Source organism: Myotis yumanensis, unplaced genomic scaffold, assembly GCF_028538775.1.
Source record: "Myotis yumanensis isolate MYYU_CA2020_CCGP unplaced genomic scaffold, mMyoYum1.0.hap1 SCAF_6, whole genome shotgun sequence".
In the NCBI taxonomy this organism is placed as follows: domain Eukaryota; kingdom Metazoa; phylum Chordata; class Mammalia; order Chiroptera; family Vespertilionidae; genus Myotis; species Myotis yumanensis.
Window position 1 is genome coordinate 3,442,125 of NW_027223757.1, and position 14,131 is coordinate 3,456,255.

General features: G+C 49.1%; 1 protein-coding gene across 1 annotated transcript in view; it reads right to left on the reverse strand.

Annotated features, from left to right (window-relative positions):
• Positions 1 to 14,131, reverse strand: part of SLC22A3 (solute carrier family 22 member 3) — a 63,024-nt gene that overhangs the window by 30,019 nt on the left and 18,874 nt on the right. Inside the window, exons 2-5 of the mRNA XM_070417381.1 lie at positions 10,034 to 10,137; positions 8,612 to 8,766; positions 6,643 to 6,811; positions 5,423 to 5,540 (exon numbers count right to left, since the gene is read on the reverse strand). Of these exons, the coding sequence (XP_070273482.1) occupies positions 5,423 to 5,540; positions 6,643 to 6,811; positions 8,612 to 8,766; positions 10,034 to 10,137 (546 nt within the window). The remainder of the gene's footprint in view (positions 1 to 5,422; positions 5,541 to 6,642; positions 6,812 to 8,611; positions 8,767 to 10,033; positions 10,138 to 14,131) is intronic.

Consider the following 14,131-nt stretch of genomic DNA (forward strand, 5'->3'; position numbering starts at 1 on the left):
AGACTGAGATGATAATGCACACAACATCAACAGAGACAGCACAGTACATTGTGGGACCAACATACCACACAGCCTTCCCGGGCTTCTGAAAGCCAGGATTGTGGTGTGGTTCCTCTTTCAGAAGAACAGAAACTATGTTTATCAAAATCCCCCTTTTTTTCAGAAACAGACATTCCACGCTGGAAAGTCCCGCTCTGTATCAATATTGTTGTTTGTGTGATAATTCATTAACTACAGACAACATGGCCACCATTAAGAGTTGGCGGTCTCCGTGGTAACTAAGGAAATCTAAAACTGCCTGGCATTTTCTAATGAGGTTTGAATCTTTTCCGTTTTGGAACAATATCAAAGATATTTACATTGATGATGATCCCTTCAGGATCAGAAAGCTTAGATTTCAGTTATTTTTTAATTGTCACCTGATGATATTAAATTTTTTAGAGAGAGAGGAAGGGAGAGAGAGAGAGACAGAAACATCAATGTGAGAGAGAAACATGGATCGGTTGCCTCTCTTACCTGCCCCGACCAGGGATTGAACCCGCAACTTAGGTATGTGTCCTGACCGGGAATGGAACCCATAGCATTTTCATGTATGGGACAATGCTCCAACCAATTGAGCCACCAAGACAGGGCTCAAATGTCAGTTTATGATGTCACCTAAACATGTCACCATGAGAACTGCCCGTGAGCATGTTTATGTATGAATTAGAGGCCTCGTGCACGAAATTTGTGCACTGGTGGGGGGCTCCCTCAGCCCAGCCTGCACCCTCTCACAATCCGGGACCCCTCAGGGGATGTTGGATTGCTGGTTTAGGCCCCCGAGGGGTACTGGACTGCAAGAGGAATGTAGCAGTGCACCAAGCGGCAGGCGGCCTGGGAGGAGCTAAAACTGGGACCGGGCGCCACTCGCGATCATCCTGGCCTGCTGCGCCTGCTGCCACAGCTTGATAGTGCTGCTGCAGAGGCAGGAGAGGCTCCCACTGCCTCAGTTATGCTCGCCAGCCGTGAGCCTGGCTTCTGGCTGAGCGCACCGGCCACCAGGGGGCAGCTCCTGCATTGAACATCTGCCCCCTGGTGGTCAGTACGCATCATAGTGACTGGTCGATTGGTTGTTCTGGTTGTTCCATCATAACAGTTGCTTAGGCTTTTATATATATAGATGAGAACCAATGTAACATCTGGTACAAATATTCCTTTACTTATGACTGATTTAAGATTTTTTGACTTTATGAGGATGCGAAAGTGATACACACAATAAGTTATAACATATTCAACACTTTATTATAAAACAGGTTTTGTGTCAAATGATTTTGCCCAAGTGTAAGGCAATGTAAGTGTTCTGAGCACATTTACGGTAGGCCAGGTAAGCGGTAATGTTCAGGAGGTTAGGTATTTTAAATGCATTTTGACTAACGATATTTTCAACCTATGATGGGTTTATCAAGACATGGCCCTATTGTAAGTTGAGCAGCATCTGTACTTACGTTTTAAGAATCTGTAAATTAGCTATGAACAACGAACTGTATTGGAATATCATAAAAATAAGGAAATTACAATTATGCTTTATTACTTTTTGGGGGGTCAACAGAGCACAACAATATCATTAATAAATATGGATAGATTCAGGTCTGTAGTATTAGAGGCTCTTCGTTAGCTAGAGTTGTAATATACAATTTTCCACTAGCACATTCCATACAAAGACAAGAGGTGGAGGAATGTAGGGGAGAGATGGGGATCTTCAAAATAAGAGCCTTTAAAATCCTTTTTAAAAAAAGAAAACAAAACAGCTGCTAAGTTACTCCCACAGCTAGTACTCTAGTTGTGTAATCCAGGTCAATGGCTGTTTGGTCAATGTACTGGTTGACTATTGATAAATAATGCTGCATAACAAACATCAACCTTAGCAGCATAGAATAATGAGCATTCCTTAGGCCACACGTTTGTGGGTTGGTTGGGAGACTGCTGACCCAGGTTTGGGGGAGCTTTGCTGGAGCACCTCTGCTCCAAATATCCCTCGGTCTCCTCTGGGGCCAGTGAGAGAGCTGGGAATGTTCTTCTCACAGCGACGGCTGCAGTGCAAAGGTCAACCCCAAACACACAAGCCCATTTCAAGACTCCTGCGTCACATCTGATGACCTACCATTGGCCAAAGCAACCACATGACCACGCCCAAGGTCAACGGGCAGGACATTCGCTCCATCCACCGTGAGAATGAAGCAAATTCCATTGCCATGCCCAACGTCAAAGGAGCCAGGGAATATTCTCACCCAATGGAAAGGAGGGGATGTGAATATTTCAAACAATAACATAATCCAGCACAACCCAAGGTCATCCAGAGAACCAGACACGTGGTGAATCACTAAGACAGCTGAACCAGGTGTCTAAGCGAATTCTACTTCCGCCCTGGGCAACTATCTAGCACAGGGGTCCTCAAACTACGGCCCTCAGGCCACAAGCAAATACAAATATTGTATTTGTTCCCATTTTGTTTTTTTACTTCAAAATAAGATATGTGCAGTGTGCATAGGAATTTGTTCATAGTTTTTTTTAAAACTGTAGTCCAGCCCTCCAATGGTCTGAGGGACAGTGAACTGGCCCCCTGTTTAAAAAGTTTGAGGACCCCTGATCTAGCGTTTCACATTCCACCCTCCTTTGGTTCTTTCCCGTTTTTCTATTGAACTTCCTATGAGCTCAACTCACTTTCCTTATTTGCATTGTTTTTTTAGAAAGAGGAAGGGAGAGGGGTAGAGAGAAACATCAACGTGAGAGAGAATCAGTGATCGGCTGCCTCCTGCACACCCCTTACTGGGGATCAAGCCCGCAACCCAGGTATGTGCCCTGACCGGGAATCGAACTGGTGACCTCCTGGTTCATGGATCAATGCTCACCCACTGAGCCACACCAGCTGGGCTGCACTGGCTTTTGATTTGAGGCTTTTCTTTGCTGTGAATCACAGCTGCACTATTGGTATATCCAGAGAGCCTGACCTTCTGATCGCCTGGATGTCTACCGGCTGGCTGTCTCTTCACCAATCAGAGGCCAGCCAGGAACTTTGGCACATGAAAGCTGAGGGGCCCGTGAGCCAGAGAGCCAGCGGGGATTCCCCCAAGAAAGGAGTGAGGCCAGGTGAACTACAACAGTATGATCCGCAGGCCGGCCAACTCTCAGAATGATCTACCTGGCTGAATGCTGGATCGAATCCCACATTGTCCCAATTCCTTCTGCTAAGATGAAAGACAAAGATCAGCCCGGAAAACCCCCTGAGCAGATAAAACCAGTTTTATCATACAAACAAAGCTTTACTTAGATGATTCTGCAAGGCTGACTTGACCTGAGTCATTTCTCGCTTATCCTTCTGGAAATTATAAGCAAAACTTGAACTGTTTCCTAAGGTTGATACGTCATAACTACTGACCGATTCCCTATCATTTTTAGAAAATGTAATATTCTAACCCAACTCTGCGAAGCACAGGCATGGACATGGCAGCACAAACTGAGCAGCCTTCTCACTGTCTAAGCTGTTTTATAACAATGTACCCCGAGCCTCGTTTCACGTTGATTTGAGGGCTCCCTTTTGCAGCTGCCTCTCTGGTGTTTCACAATAACCTTTTAGTAATTACTGCCTGCGATTAGTCAGTCGTTACTGATTACTAAAGTGAGGCATCAACTTTTCTCTGGTTCCTCCTGAGCTCTCCACATTTCCCACATTTTCCTTCCCTTCACTGAAGCCCAGTGGGTCAGTAGCCCCAGCGTGTAGTGAATTTAGGGTGTCTTCTGTAGTATGGCGCATCCTGAGTTCACTTTAGCTAGGTCCTCCGGTACCCCTAAGATAAACCAGGACCCCTGGTGCCAGCGATGGAACGGGCTGGGGCGGGGAGGTCGGCAAGGCTCTGTGACGAGGGGAACACGGAGCGGCCACCCCCTAGGCCACCTCTGCATCAGCCGCGCTGATGTCTATGGTGCGCATGGATTTGAAGCGGGCCAGTGGGTCCACGGGAGTGGCCTGAACTAGACACTCACAGGATGTCTTACAGCAACTGCCCAGGGAACCACCCTCTGGCCTCTTAGTAATTCTCATGATAACACGGGACATGCCCGGATAATGTGTATTTTCAAAGCCTTGATTTAGCACTTACATGGGCTTAGCTTTGGGACGACACGTGCATTGTCTTCACGGTACTGCTGAAAGGAGAGCAAAAATACTCATTTGACTCATAGATTGAGTAAAATGATCACACATCGGAGCCAGCTGTGAAGACGGCTAGCTAGTGTGTTGAGAGAAGCTGAGCGGGAATACCCAGCTTAACTGTGCTCCAAGAGTAACAGGGATCGACTGGTCTCAGTGGCTAACACAGATGATGTCTTGTCTTTACCTTGTACTTTATGATCTGTGAGCCTCACGGCCCATCATTAATCTGCTTCCAACAGGACAAGTGGTCACTGGAACCCTCGTAAACAGAGTCCACTGCTTGCAGCCTAATGCGAGGGCGAGAGGAGACGGCGGAAACCCAGATACTATATCTGAGCAAACTCCGGGGGCCGGAGACGCGGCGCTAAAACCACAGAACCTCGAGTTTCACCAGAACGCTCCTATCAAAACAAACTGGATGCTACGAAGAAAGCAATGTTAGCAACCTCATGTTCTTAAAGGGTTGCGTCCAAGATCCATATCCTCCCCAAATTCTTCTCTAAGACTCTTTCATAATAACCCTCCTGTTATTCTGCATTCACTTTTGTCTCTGCAGCACAGCGTGGTCACCTATTTTATATGCTGTCCCCTAATTATTCAGGGGTGCTCCAAACACATGTGTGTGTCTTCAACTGCACATCAGACCTTCCTGAGGACAAGTAATGAGCTTTTAATCCCCGCAATTTCTCTTAGAGCAGTGATACAGCAGTACCTAAAAGCCTTAGCTGGAGGAAGCAAAGAAGAAAGAAGAAAGGAAGAGAGAGATGGAGGGAGGGAGGAAGCAGGAGGGGGTAAGGCAGGGCAGCCAGCATATGTACTTCCGAAGGCTGAAGTATTACGCTCTTGTTCAAGCTCTGGTTCAAACACACAGCACTTCCGAGACTAAAGGCAAAGACACATCTTTAGACTAAACTGAACGTCCAGCAAAGATTTATAGTTTGTTCAATGACGATGAATGAATGATTCAATGCAATGGGGCCTATACAGTAGGCCGAGTATAGCAATTCAAGTAGCCTGGCGCATCTATGGAAGTGTGGACTAAATGACCAGTGAACCTCTACACAATGCTACTAAACTTCACAAGCATTTCTGCTTTAACGCACCTTCTGATTCTCATCACGGTTTTCTTTTCTTATAGCCAAACTAAACATGACTTAGAGGTTTGGTAGCACGCGCCTCAGTGACGAGCTCACCCACTTTAACCATAGCTGTCTTAGTGACAGATACCAGTACCTCCGAGTAGCTGGGCGAGAGGTACTTCCCGTTGCACTTGGCAATGCTCCGCAGAATCTTTAGGGCCTCGTCTCCCTTCTTCCGAGTCACCAGCCAGCGGGGAGACTCGGGAACCGCCCTGGAAGGAGAAAGCATTTCTGAGTTACGCGTGGGAATTTCAAAACCTAGATTTTTATGACTCGAGTTTCTCTATCAAAATGGGTCTTCCATTCGCTGCAAATGTAGGAGAATCTTCGAGTTTAGAAGATTCTCAAAAACACAGGTGATCTCTGCAGGTTTATTGTGGAAGGAAAAGATGCCCACTCGATAGCAGGATCATGGCTCATGATAAACACAGTGACATATTACATCGCTCTCACAAGGCCAGGCGCCCCTGGAATCCAGTGTCCCCTGTTACGCATGGAAAGAGCTTGGATTTAGTGAGCATTCGGGACACGGCTAAAAACTCAAATTATGTAAACAGATGTGACCATGGGTCAAAGTGAGAGGAATGATTAAAACAGGTTCACTCCACTCAGAGTCAAAAGCATAGACATGCAGCTTTCTGGTGACGTTTCTCACACTCTTAATATTTCCTTATTCCTCAGAGAATTTCTGAGCAACATTAATTTGCTTCATAGAATATACAGGGAAGCAAATCCATTTCATTGCACTTATTTTGTGTTGAAATACTTACTGGCAGATATGTGTTTGTTTGTTTTTTTGCCTTGTAGTTTTCATGAAGATATTACAAAATTAAATATAATTTGTGTTTTGCTATTTCATTAATTTAGTTTAGTAACAACTATTAGTCAAGTAATCAATGAATAATCTCTATAAATTTTCAAATTCTCTAGAAATTCTCAATGCCCGTCGCCGTTCTGGAGATGTCAGGCACAATCCCCGAATGGTTTCCATGTTCACGCTGCCCTAGAGCAGTGATGGCGAACCTTTTGAGCTCAGCGTGTCAGCATTTTGAAAAACCCTAACTTAACTCTGGTGCCGTGTCACATATAGAAATTTTTTGATATTTGCAACCATAGTAAAACAAAGACTTATATTTTTGATATTTATTTTATATATTTAAATGCCATTTAACAGAGAAAAATCAACCAAAAAAAATGAGTTACCGTGTCACCTCTGACACGCGTGTCATAGGTTTGCCATCACTGGCCTAGAAGCACAGAGTCTACATGGCCATGGATCAAGCATAAGCTCAGTAATGAGGAAAGCCCCGTTACCAGTAGTAGAGGAGGAAGAGGAAGTTGGGCAGCGTGATGGCCAGCTGGATGCCCTGCCAGTTGGGGATGAAGTAGGCAATTCCCGGGAGGATGATGATTCCCAGAGTGAAGAATATCTGAATCACGATTCCCACAATCCTCCTTTGCTTCGAACCCACGATTTCTGTCACTGAAGGGAAACAAACACAGAGGTCTGGGAACCTCAAGATCGGCTCCAAAGCAAATAAACAGAGGCTGCACCTGCTGCATGGTCCGCATTGCTCGCGGGCCACAGAGCTCGCCCAGCCCAGCCTCCCCAGCTGGCGCGAGGGAGCTGTGCTTCCCAGACAGCCAGACAGGGGGCTGCGCTCTCACCACCCCCCCGCCCCCCCCCCCCCCCCCCCCCGCCGTCCCCACTACCCACAGCGTCCCCGCCCCTCTCACACCCGGCCTGCACTCTTCTGGGAACACAAGGAATGCAAGTGTTGGTTTTAGGGAAGCTTCCATGATGACTATTTTGGAAAGTCATTGCAATTAGGAAAACATAAACATAATAAACTGGTCAGATTGCATCACTGCTCTCTAAAAATATGCATATCATAGTCCCTTTAGGAGACTCGTTAGGAATATTAGACTCTACACATTTGTTCACTATCACAAGGTAGTTTCTCTCAAATGATAATTCTCTCCACCATGCTGGACATTTCACGTGGTGATATTTCTTTAAAAAATCACTGGGGATGGGGAGTGGTGGGTCCTGGCCAGTTTGCTCAATGGTGAGAGCGTCGGCCCGCAGACTGAAGGGTCGCAGTTCAATTTGGGTCAAGGGCACATGTACCTCGGTTGCAGGTTTTATCCCCAGCCCCAGTCAGGGCACTTGAGGGACGCAACCAATCGGTATGTCTCTCTCACATCGATGTTTCTCTCTGTGTCCCTCTCCTTCCTTTCCACTCTCTCTAAAAATCATTAGAAAATATCCTTGGGTGAAGATTGACACACACAAAAATCACTGGGGATCTTTGTGCCTGGCATCCTTTCCCCACCCCCCACCCCCTCCCCAATCGATCTCTACCTGTGGCCAAGTCTATTCTGATCATCCCAGGCTACACCACCTCCTTCCTGCCCTAACACCACAACTTTGAACATTCACTAGACTTGGGTTTCCTTAAAAACGCTTCATATTTCAAAGTTATTCCTTCCGCCCCAGCCAGCGAGTCAACCCTCCGAACACTCTCTCCTTTCTCGCCCATCGAAAGACCTTCCCAGGGTCTCCAAAGGGGCGCTGCTTGGGGAGGAACTGCCTAGCATAACAGGAGGGAGTGGGATCATCAGATCTCCCTGGTCACACGTCCACCGTGTCCCGCAGAGAAGGGGACCCGTCCAGACACCACCGGAAACAGCCAAAGGCAGCGGCCAGGACTTTCCCAGTAACATGAGCAAAGAGCGAGGGAAGGCGTCCTCTCTCTCATTCCCAGAAGGTCACACTCTCTGGTTCGGGAAGATAGCAAAGGTCCCCTAACTAGAAGGCTCCTCGCGTTCGGACCACACTCCGGCGTGCCGCCACGCTCTCCACTTACGCGGAAGGAACAGAACACGGGAGTGTCATCTCAAACTCTACCCCAGAAACACACAGAGCATTCTTCAGAAATGTTTCAAGGAATGACTGCAATTTTAATAAACATTAATCTCTAATAAAGCAAAGCAAAAAAAATCCTGTGATAACAGTATGGGGATGGAGTAGGCAATTCCCGGGAGAATTATGATTCAGAAAGTGGTCACCCCAGTATTGCGTGACATTCCATATTTGGTCCCCAGAGTCAGGTGGCATCACAGTTCCTAGAGAGGCAGCGTCTCGCCCTGCACCCTGCTGTTTGCAGGAACAATGACCTGCAGCACGGGCCGCCCTCCGTGCACAGGAAGGCCGACTAGCCCCGCAGGGCTCCCCACCCAGCCCTGCTCCCCAGGCAGGCGGGGGCGCGGCATGACTTACCGATCACGTAGCAGGTCATCCACGTCCCCTTTGCAAACACGCCTTGTAGGAAGCGGAAGACCACAAACACAGGGAAGTTTGGTGCGAATGCCACCACCACGCCGGTGACGCCAACACCGAAACAGGATATCAGGTAAACGACGATTCGGCCGTACCTGTTTGCGGAGTTGTGCTGAATTACCGGCTGTGAAAATTTGTCGCCAGTGACCTTTAAGAGATTTGACCTGATAACATTCTCCCTGGCACTTCCCACCAAGTTCACAGGTAGAGCATCTTGCTTCAGTCAGCGGAGCAGAGACCGAAGTAGCCTCGTTTTTAAATTCACTCTCCGCCCCTCCTGCAGTGGTGTGGCCTATTATCTTGTTTCATATCCTTTCCTTCAAGGCTACAAAGAGGAGGAGGAGCTGAAAGATGGTTGGCCGTGTGGTGAGGCAGAAGTATCCATGGGTCTGTCGTCTCCCCAGGACCAAAACACATGTCTCCTCCTAACACCGCGGGGCCCACTGTAACACTGACCATCACCAGTTCCTTCAGTGTGAAGACATGTTTATGAATGGTGCCAGAAAAACACGCAGAAGAAGCAAAAGCCAATGTTTAGCCTCAGAAGAGCAGCAACACAACTAAAGCAATGCATACGAAAAAGATGTCACTCAGTCCCAAATCGCAGGCAGCCAGGAGAGGAAGCGCTACCTGGGGAGATTGAAAAGGGAAAGATGGATGGAAAGGGCTAGAAGTAGAAACAGCAGAAAAAGACACGTAAAACCCGGGAAAGAGCCCCAGACACAGAGGACCAGGGAGAGAGTCGCGGGCAGAAGCGGGTCGTGGGGGACAGCAACAGGAGCCTCAGAGCGGACGAAGGGCAAGGACAAGACCAAAGCGCTACCGTTCTGCAGTCCTGGGCTGGTCACACTCAGGTCGACACTGGTGACAGGCTGTGGGGTGCTTTGTTGTCTTGAGTTAGCGTATTCATTGCTGTGGGCAGGTCTCTGGGGGTACCCTTAGCACTGCCCACTGCAAACATGGTCACAAGGACCCACCCAGGCCGGGCTGGAGTGCCGGAGCAATGGAAAGCCATATAACAAATCTGGAGGGGCTGACCTACGACTAAATGAATCTAACGCCAGGGAGTTGGGGAAGCCAGAGACTCGGCTCTGAGGTGGCAGCAGCGCCCGCCAGCCCGTGTGCAGCCGCTGCCTCCCTGGGCCAGGTCCTCCGGACGCTCCCCGCCCACGGAGCAGCCCCCCCATCGTGCAGCTCGAGGAGAAAGGACATGCGGCTTAAGATGAAAGGACTGTTGTGAGGAAAGGAATGACCATGGCCTTCTGCACTTAGTAAGAATGCTTTTCTAACAGTTGACATTTCATCCCCACACACCCCCGCTGGGACACAGGGATGTGAAGTGGCTGTCGCCCTGCGGCCTACCTGTCCGCTGCGTAGCCCAAGGTGAAGGCTCCGGCCAGGAAGCCCAGGTTCAGGATGGCTTGTGTGAGGTCCAGCATCCAAGCATTGACACACACCAGGTCAAACTGGAGAACAAGGAAACACACAGAAGACGATGGCTACGCTTAGCCTCAAAACCCAACCTCATCTTGCCATAGGCCCGTGATCTTCAAATACGTGTGCTCATATGCCCCCTTAAATAAAATTTAAACATTGATCACATGCAACTTTTACACTGATTTATAAATACTTTCTGTCAGTCGCAGTAACTGCCAGGGGTCTAATTTCTTTTTAAATATATATTTTTTGTTGCTAGTATTACAGATATCTCCCATCCCCCCCATTTACCCCCTCCTCCCAGTTCCTACTCCCCCCTCCCCAGGTCAGGGATGAGGGGCCACAGGCTCTGGAACGCTGTGGTCGGTGGAGCCGCTGTGAGAGCCGCCCTTCCTGTCCTCCCCTCCTTGCTCTCTAGCCCTTCCAAAACGCTGCAGCGCAAACCCTTCTATTAAATCCCCTCCTGCTCAAACACCTAGCCTGGCTTCTGGTTTTGTGGCGGGGAGCCAGCCATCTTTTCAGAGTACGACACTAACTTACGTACCGGTAAGGAAAAGCACACACGTGGGCGCACACACACTCACACACGTGTCCAGAGGGAGCGAGCCCTGCAGCCACAGGACTCAGAGGCGTGTGTGTGACTCTCGCTGGGCCAGTGCCTCCTGTCTACTCTGGACTCACTGCCTGCTGTCTCCACAGCTCCGGGTCGGCAGCGTCTTTCCTGCTCAAGGAGGGGCCAGCAGACCCCGAAGCCAACGAGCACCCTCGGCTAAGGCCCTTTTCCTGAAACGAAGCGCTAGGAACTTGTAGTTCCCAGGGAGACCGAGAACACCTCTTGTCAAATGTACCCACGTCTGAGTCAAAGCCACAAGTGCTGTGTCTTTTTCCAGAGGCGATCTCTCTAGAACAAGGGAGGCATCTTTTTCCCAGGGTACACAGGCCAGGATTTCAAAAGTTATTTTTAACTGCTCATAAACCCACGCACACCCATGCTGGTCTTCATTACCCCCCAGTCATCTGTACACACAGACAACCACTCCCCGTGGCACGAGCAGAAAGCGAATCCGATCGAACCCTCCGACGACGGTGTCTGTCACGCTGGAGGGATTACATGGCTTCGTTGTGCAGAAAGCACAGCTCTAGCCCAATCAGATACTGCAGAGGGGTTTGCAACCAAGGGCTTTCCTTAGCGCTTCCTGGTTGTTAGAATCCAAAGAGGCGGGACGTGAATCTGAGTCGTAATGATAAGTGCCAGGGCCACGTCTTCTTAGACATGCCTTAAAGTTTTGGTTCTACATGATTCTGTACACCGGGGCAGCAGCATGTCTTCCCTATACAGTGGGGCCTTGACTTACGAGTTTAATTCGTTCCGTGACGGAGCTCGTAACTCAAATTACTCGTACGTCAAATCAAAAAGTGAACGAGTGAGACACGTGATGCTGGGCTGATGTTGTGGCGTTCACTGTGACGTTCGCTGCGCCAGCTAGCGGTGGGGTATCTGAAGCTGGCTCATAACCTGAATTTTAGCTCGCAAGTCAAAGCAAAAAATCGGCCGAGAGACGGCTCATATCTCGAAAAACTCGTTAGTCGGGACACTCGTAAGTCAAGGCCCCACTGTACAAAGATCAAGGGAATCAGTAAGGTGGGAAAGTGAAGGTATTCGAAAGACTTGGACACTCAGGAGGGGACTTGTCTGCTCCTGAAACCCCGGGGAAAGGGCCCTGCAGCCTGGCAGCTGCCTGTGCACCATCGTCTGGTTTCGCCTTTTGAATGAACGCACATAGGAGCTTCGGAGCTTAGAACATCACCGTGTTGCTCCGCCGCGGCCAGGAGAAATCCCGCTCAGCGCCACTTGTACTGTTGAGGGGAAGGGAAGACTCCGACACGATCTATGTGCCTGAGTTGTGATTTTCTAAGAATGAGTTGTAAACGCAACCATTTCTAATCAGCTCTTAGGTCAAAATCAGTAGCCATTACACTCCCCGTCAGTGTAACAGCATCCCTTACGCCTTCAGCTTGACCCTGGGGTGCGGGTGCCCGGGCTACACTGACTACCAGCCAAAACAATGTCCTGTTGGCCTCCCCGGGCAGGTTCAAATGGACAAGAAGACACCATAACGGAGCCTAATAACGGTTAAAAACGATTATAACCCTAGAGAAAATGATCTGGGCTGGGCATCCATGAGAGGAAAGGGTGTCATTACGGGTTCCAGGCATAATAAAAGCATCTTTACCGTGATCTGAGGGCATTATCTGGGCGACTTAATACCAACAATGAGTGCTTTGAGGGTAGGCAAGAAGCATCCGATGAGCTGCAGGCATAGAAGCGCATCTTCAGGTATTTCCAGGGGCTCCCACTGGCGTGGTTGGCATGGCGATGCAGACAAGGCTGGGAATGCCAGTGAGTGCGTGCCTGGTTTCCACCTCCCTGAGGAGCTGATCCATGGTCAAGTGAGTCGAGGTCAACTGATATGAAGCGAGGGAAGAGCCATCGAGATCTAAAGTGAATGGGATTGACTGCAAATACCAGAGGACTTCAGAGGAAGAAATGGCCTGGGTGCCCAGCCAGTCAGACGCACAAGGAAGGTGGGGCATAAACAGACCCTTCCACAATGAGCTGGGTTTAGAGGGGAAATTAAAGGGAAAAGAAGGGTACTTGAGGGGGTGACGGCAGCCCAGACACACGGACAGGAGCATGAATGCCACCGAGGTGCAGATCTGCCTGCAACACGTGGGGTGCCCAGCTCAGAGTTTAAGCTGAGGAACCACCTGTCTCCCCACCACCCAATGGGGAAGGGAGTGAGGTCCAGGGGGCGGGACAGGAAGTTTCTTACTCAGGAAACCAGAGGCATCATAAAAACTCGGGCTAGAGGGAGGAGGAGCTTCTAAAGAAGAGAGGAAAAATCTGGAAGGTTGAGCGTGGAAAGGCCCAGAGCAGATGGCCTGGCTCCAGGACAGAACAAGATTCCAGGGAGATGAGAGAGACAGAGAGGAAGCCCGAGTCTGCAGATCGCCTAGAACAGGGTGACCTCACCGGCATAAAGAGGCCCCTGTGTGATGAAGGGCTCACAGAGCCCCCTGTCCTCCAGCTGCCCTCCCGGATCGATAACAGCCTAGCTTTACCGTACGGTCAAGCAAGTAAACTTCAAAGGTGGTGGAGAGGTGTCCTCTAACTAGATGCCTTTTGGTCTGAGCTTGTGAAGTTGGGAGGAATGGAAAAACTCAGTCGACTTTACTAATACCTCCTTGTCGTTTACTAACTTAGGGTCTTCACGACATCCAGGCCACTCTGCTTCTTTGTAGTGAAGACGTGCAGTTACTCTTCTTAAAACGTTTACGCTTTCTCTCACTAACCGAGGGTGTCTAAAGACGAGGGGCCACTGGGAATGGAGAAAGATGCAGCTGGAGTGGCAGATGGCAGGTGGCAGGTGGCAGAGGAGAGCGGAGGTCCCTCCTGCTGCAAGCACCCGCACGTCCCCCGCACCTTCTAAGGTGAGAGCCTGTTTCTTTTTGTTGCCCCTCCCCGAATACACCGTTCTCCCAGGCGCCTGCCCTCCCCACCCCCCTGCTGCCCTGGCTTGGGATTCAACTTTCTCTGCTGAGTAACTGAAAGTCAGCTCTTGGTCTATATTCATTGATGTGGAAAGAAACCACATTTTGGTTGATTTAAAAATCAGGTTATAAAATGAGGCAGATGATTCCATAGATACAAAGCAAACTGCATTTCAGCACATGCGTGTGAACATCAGGGAAAAGGGCTCCTGGTAAGGCAACTGAAAAGCTGGGAGTGGCTGGATGGCAGGTGGTTTTGTTTTCATCCCTTTTTTGTGTCTTCTCTGCACGGAGTGTGTATTATTTTTATGTATCTTAGAACAATGTACAGCTACACCCACTTTGGAGAAACAAAGAAATTCTATACTGAATACTAGAAGGGTGGGGAAGAGTTCCACGGAGGGAATTAAGGTGAGGACAAGGCAGGAAGGGGTCTCCAGGGTTCCATACACTATCCATCAAAAGGTGGAA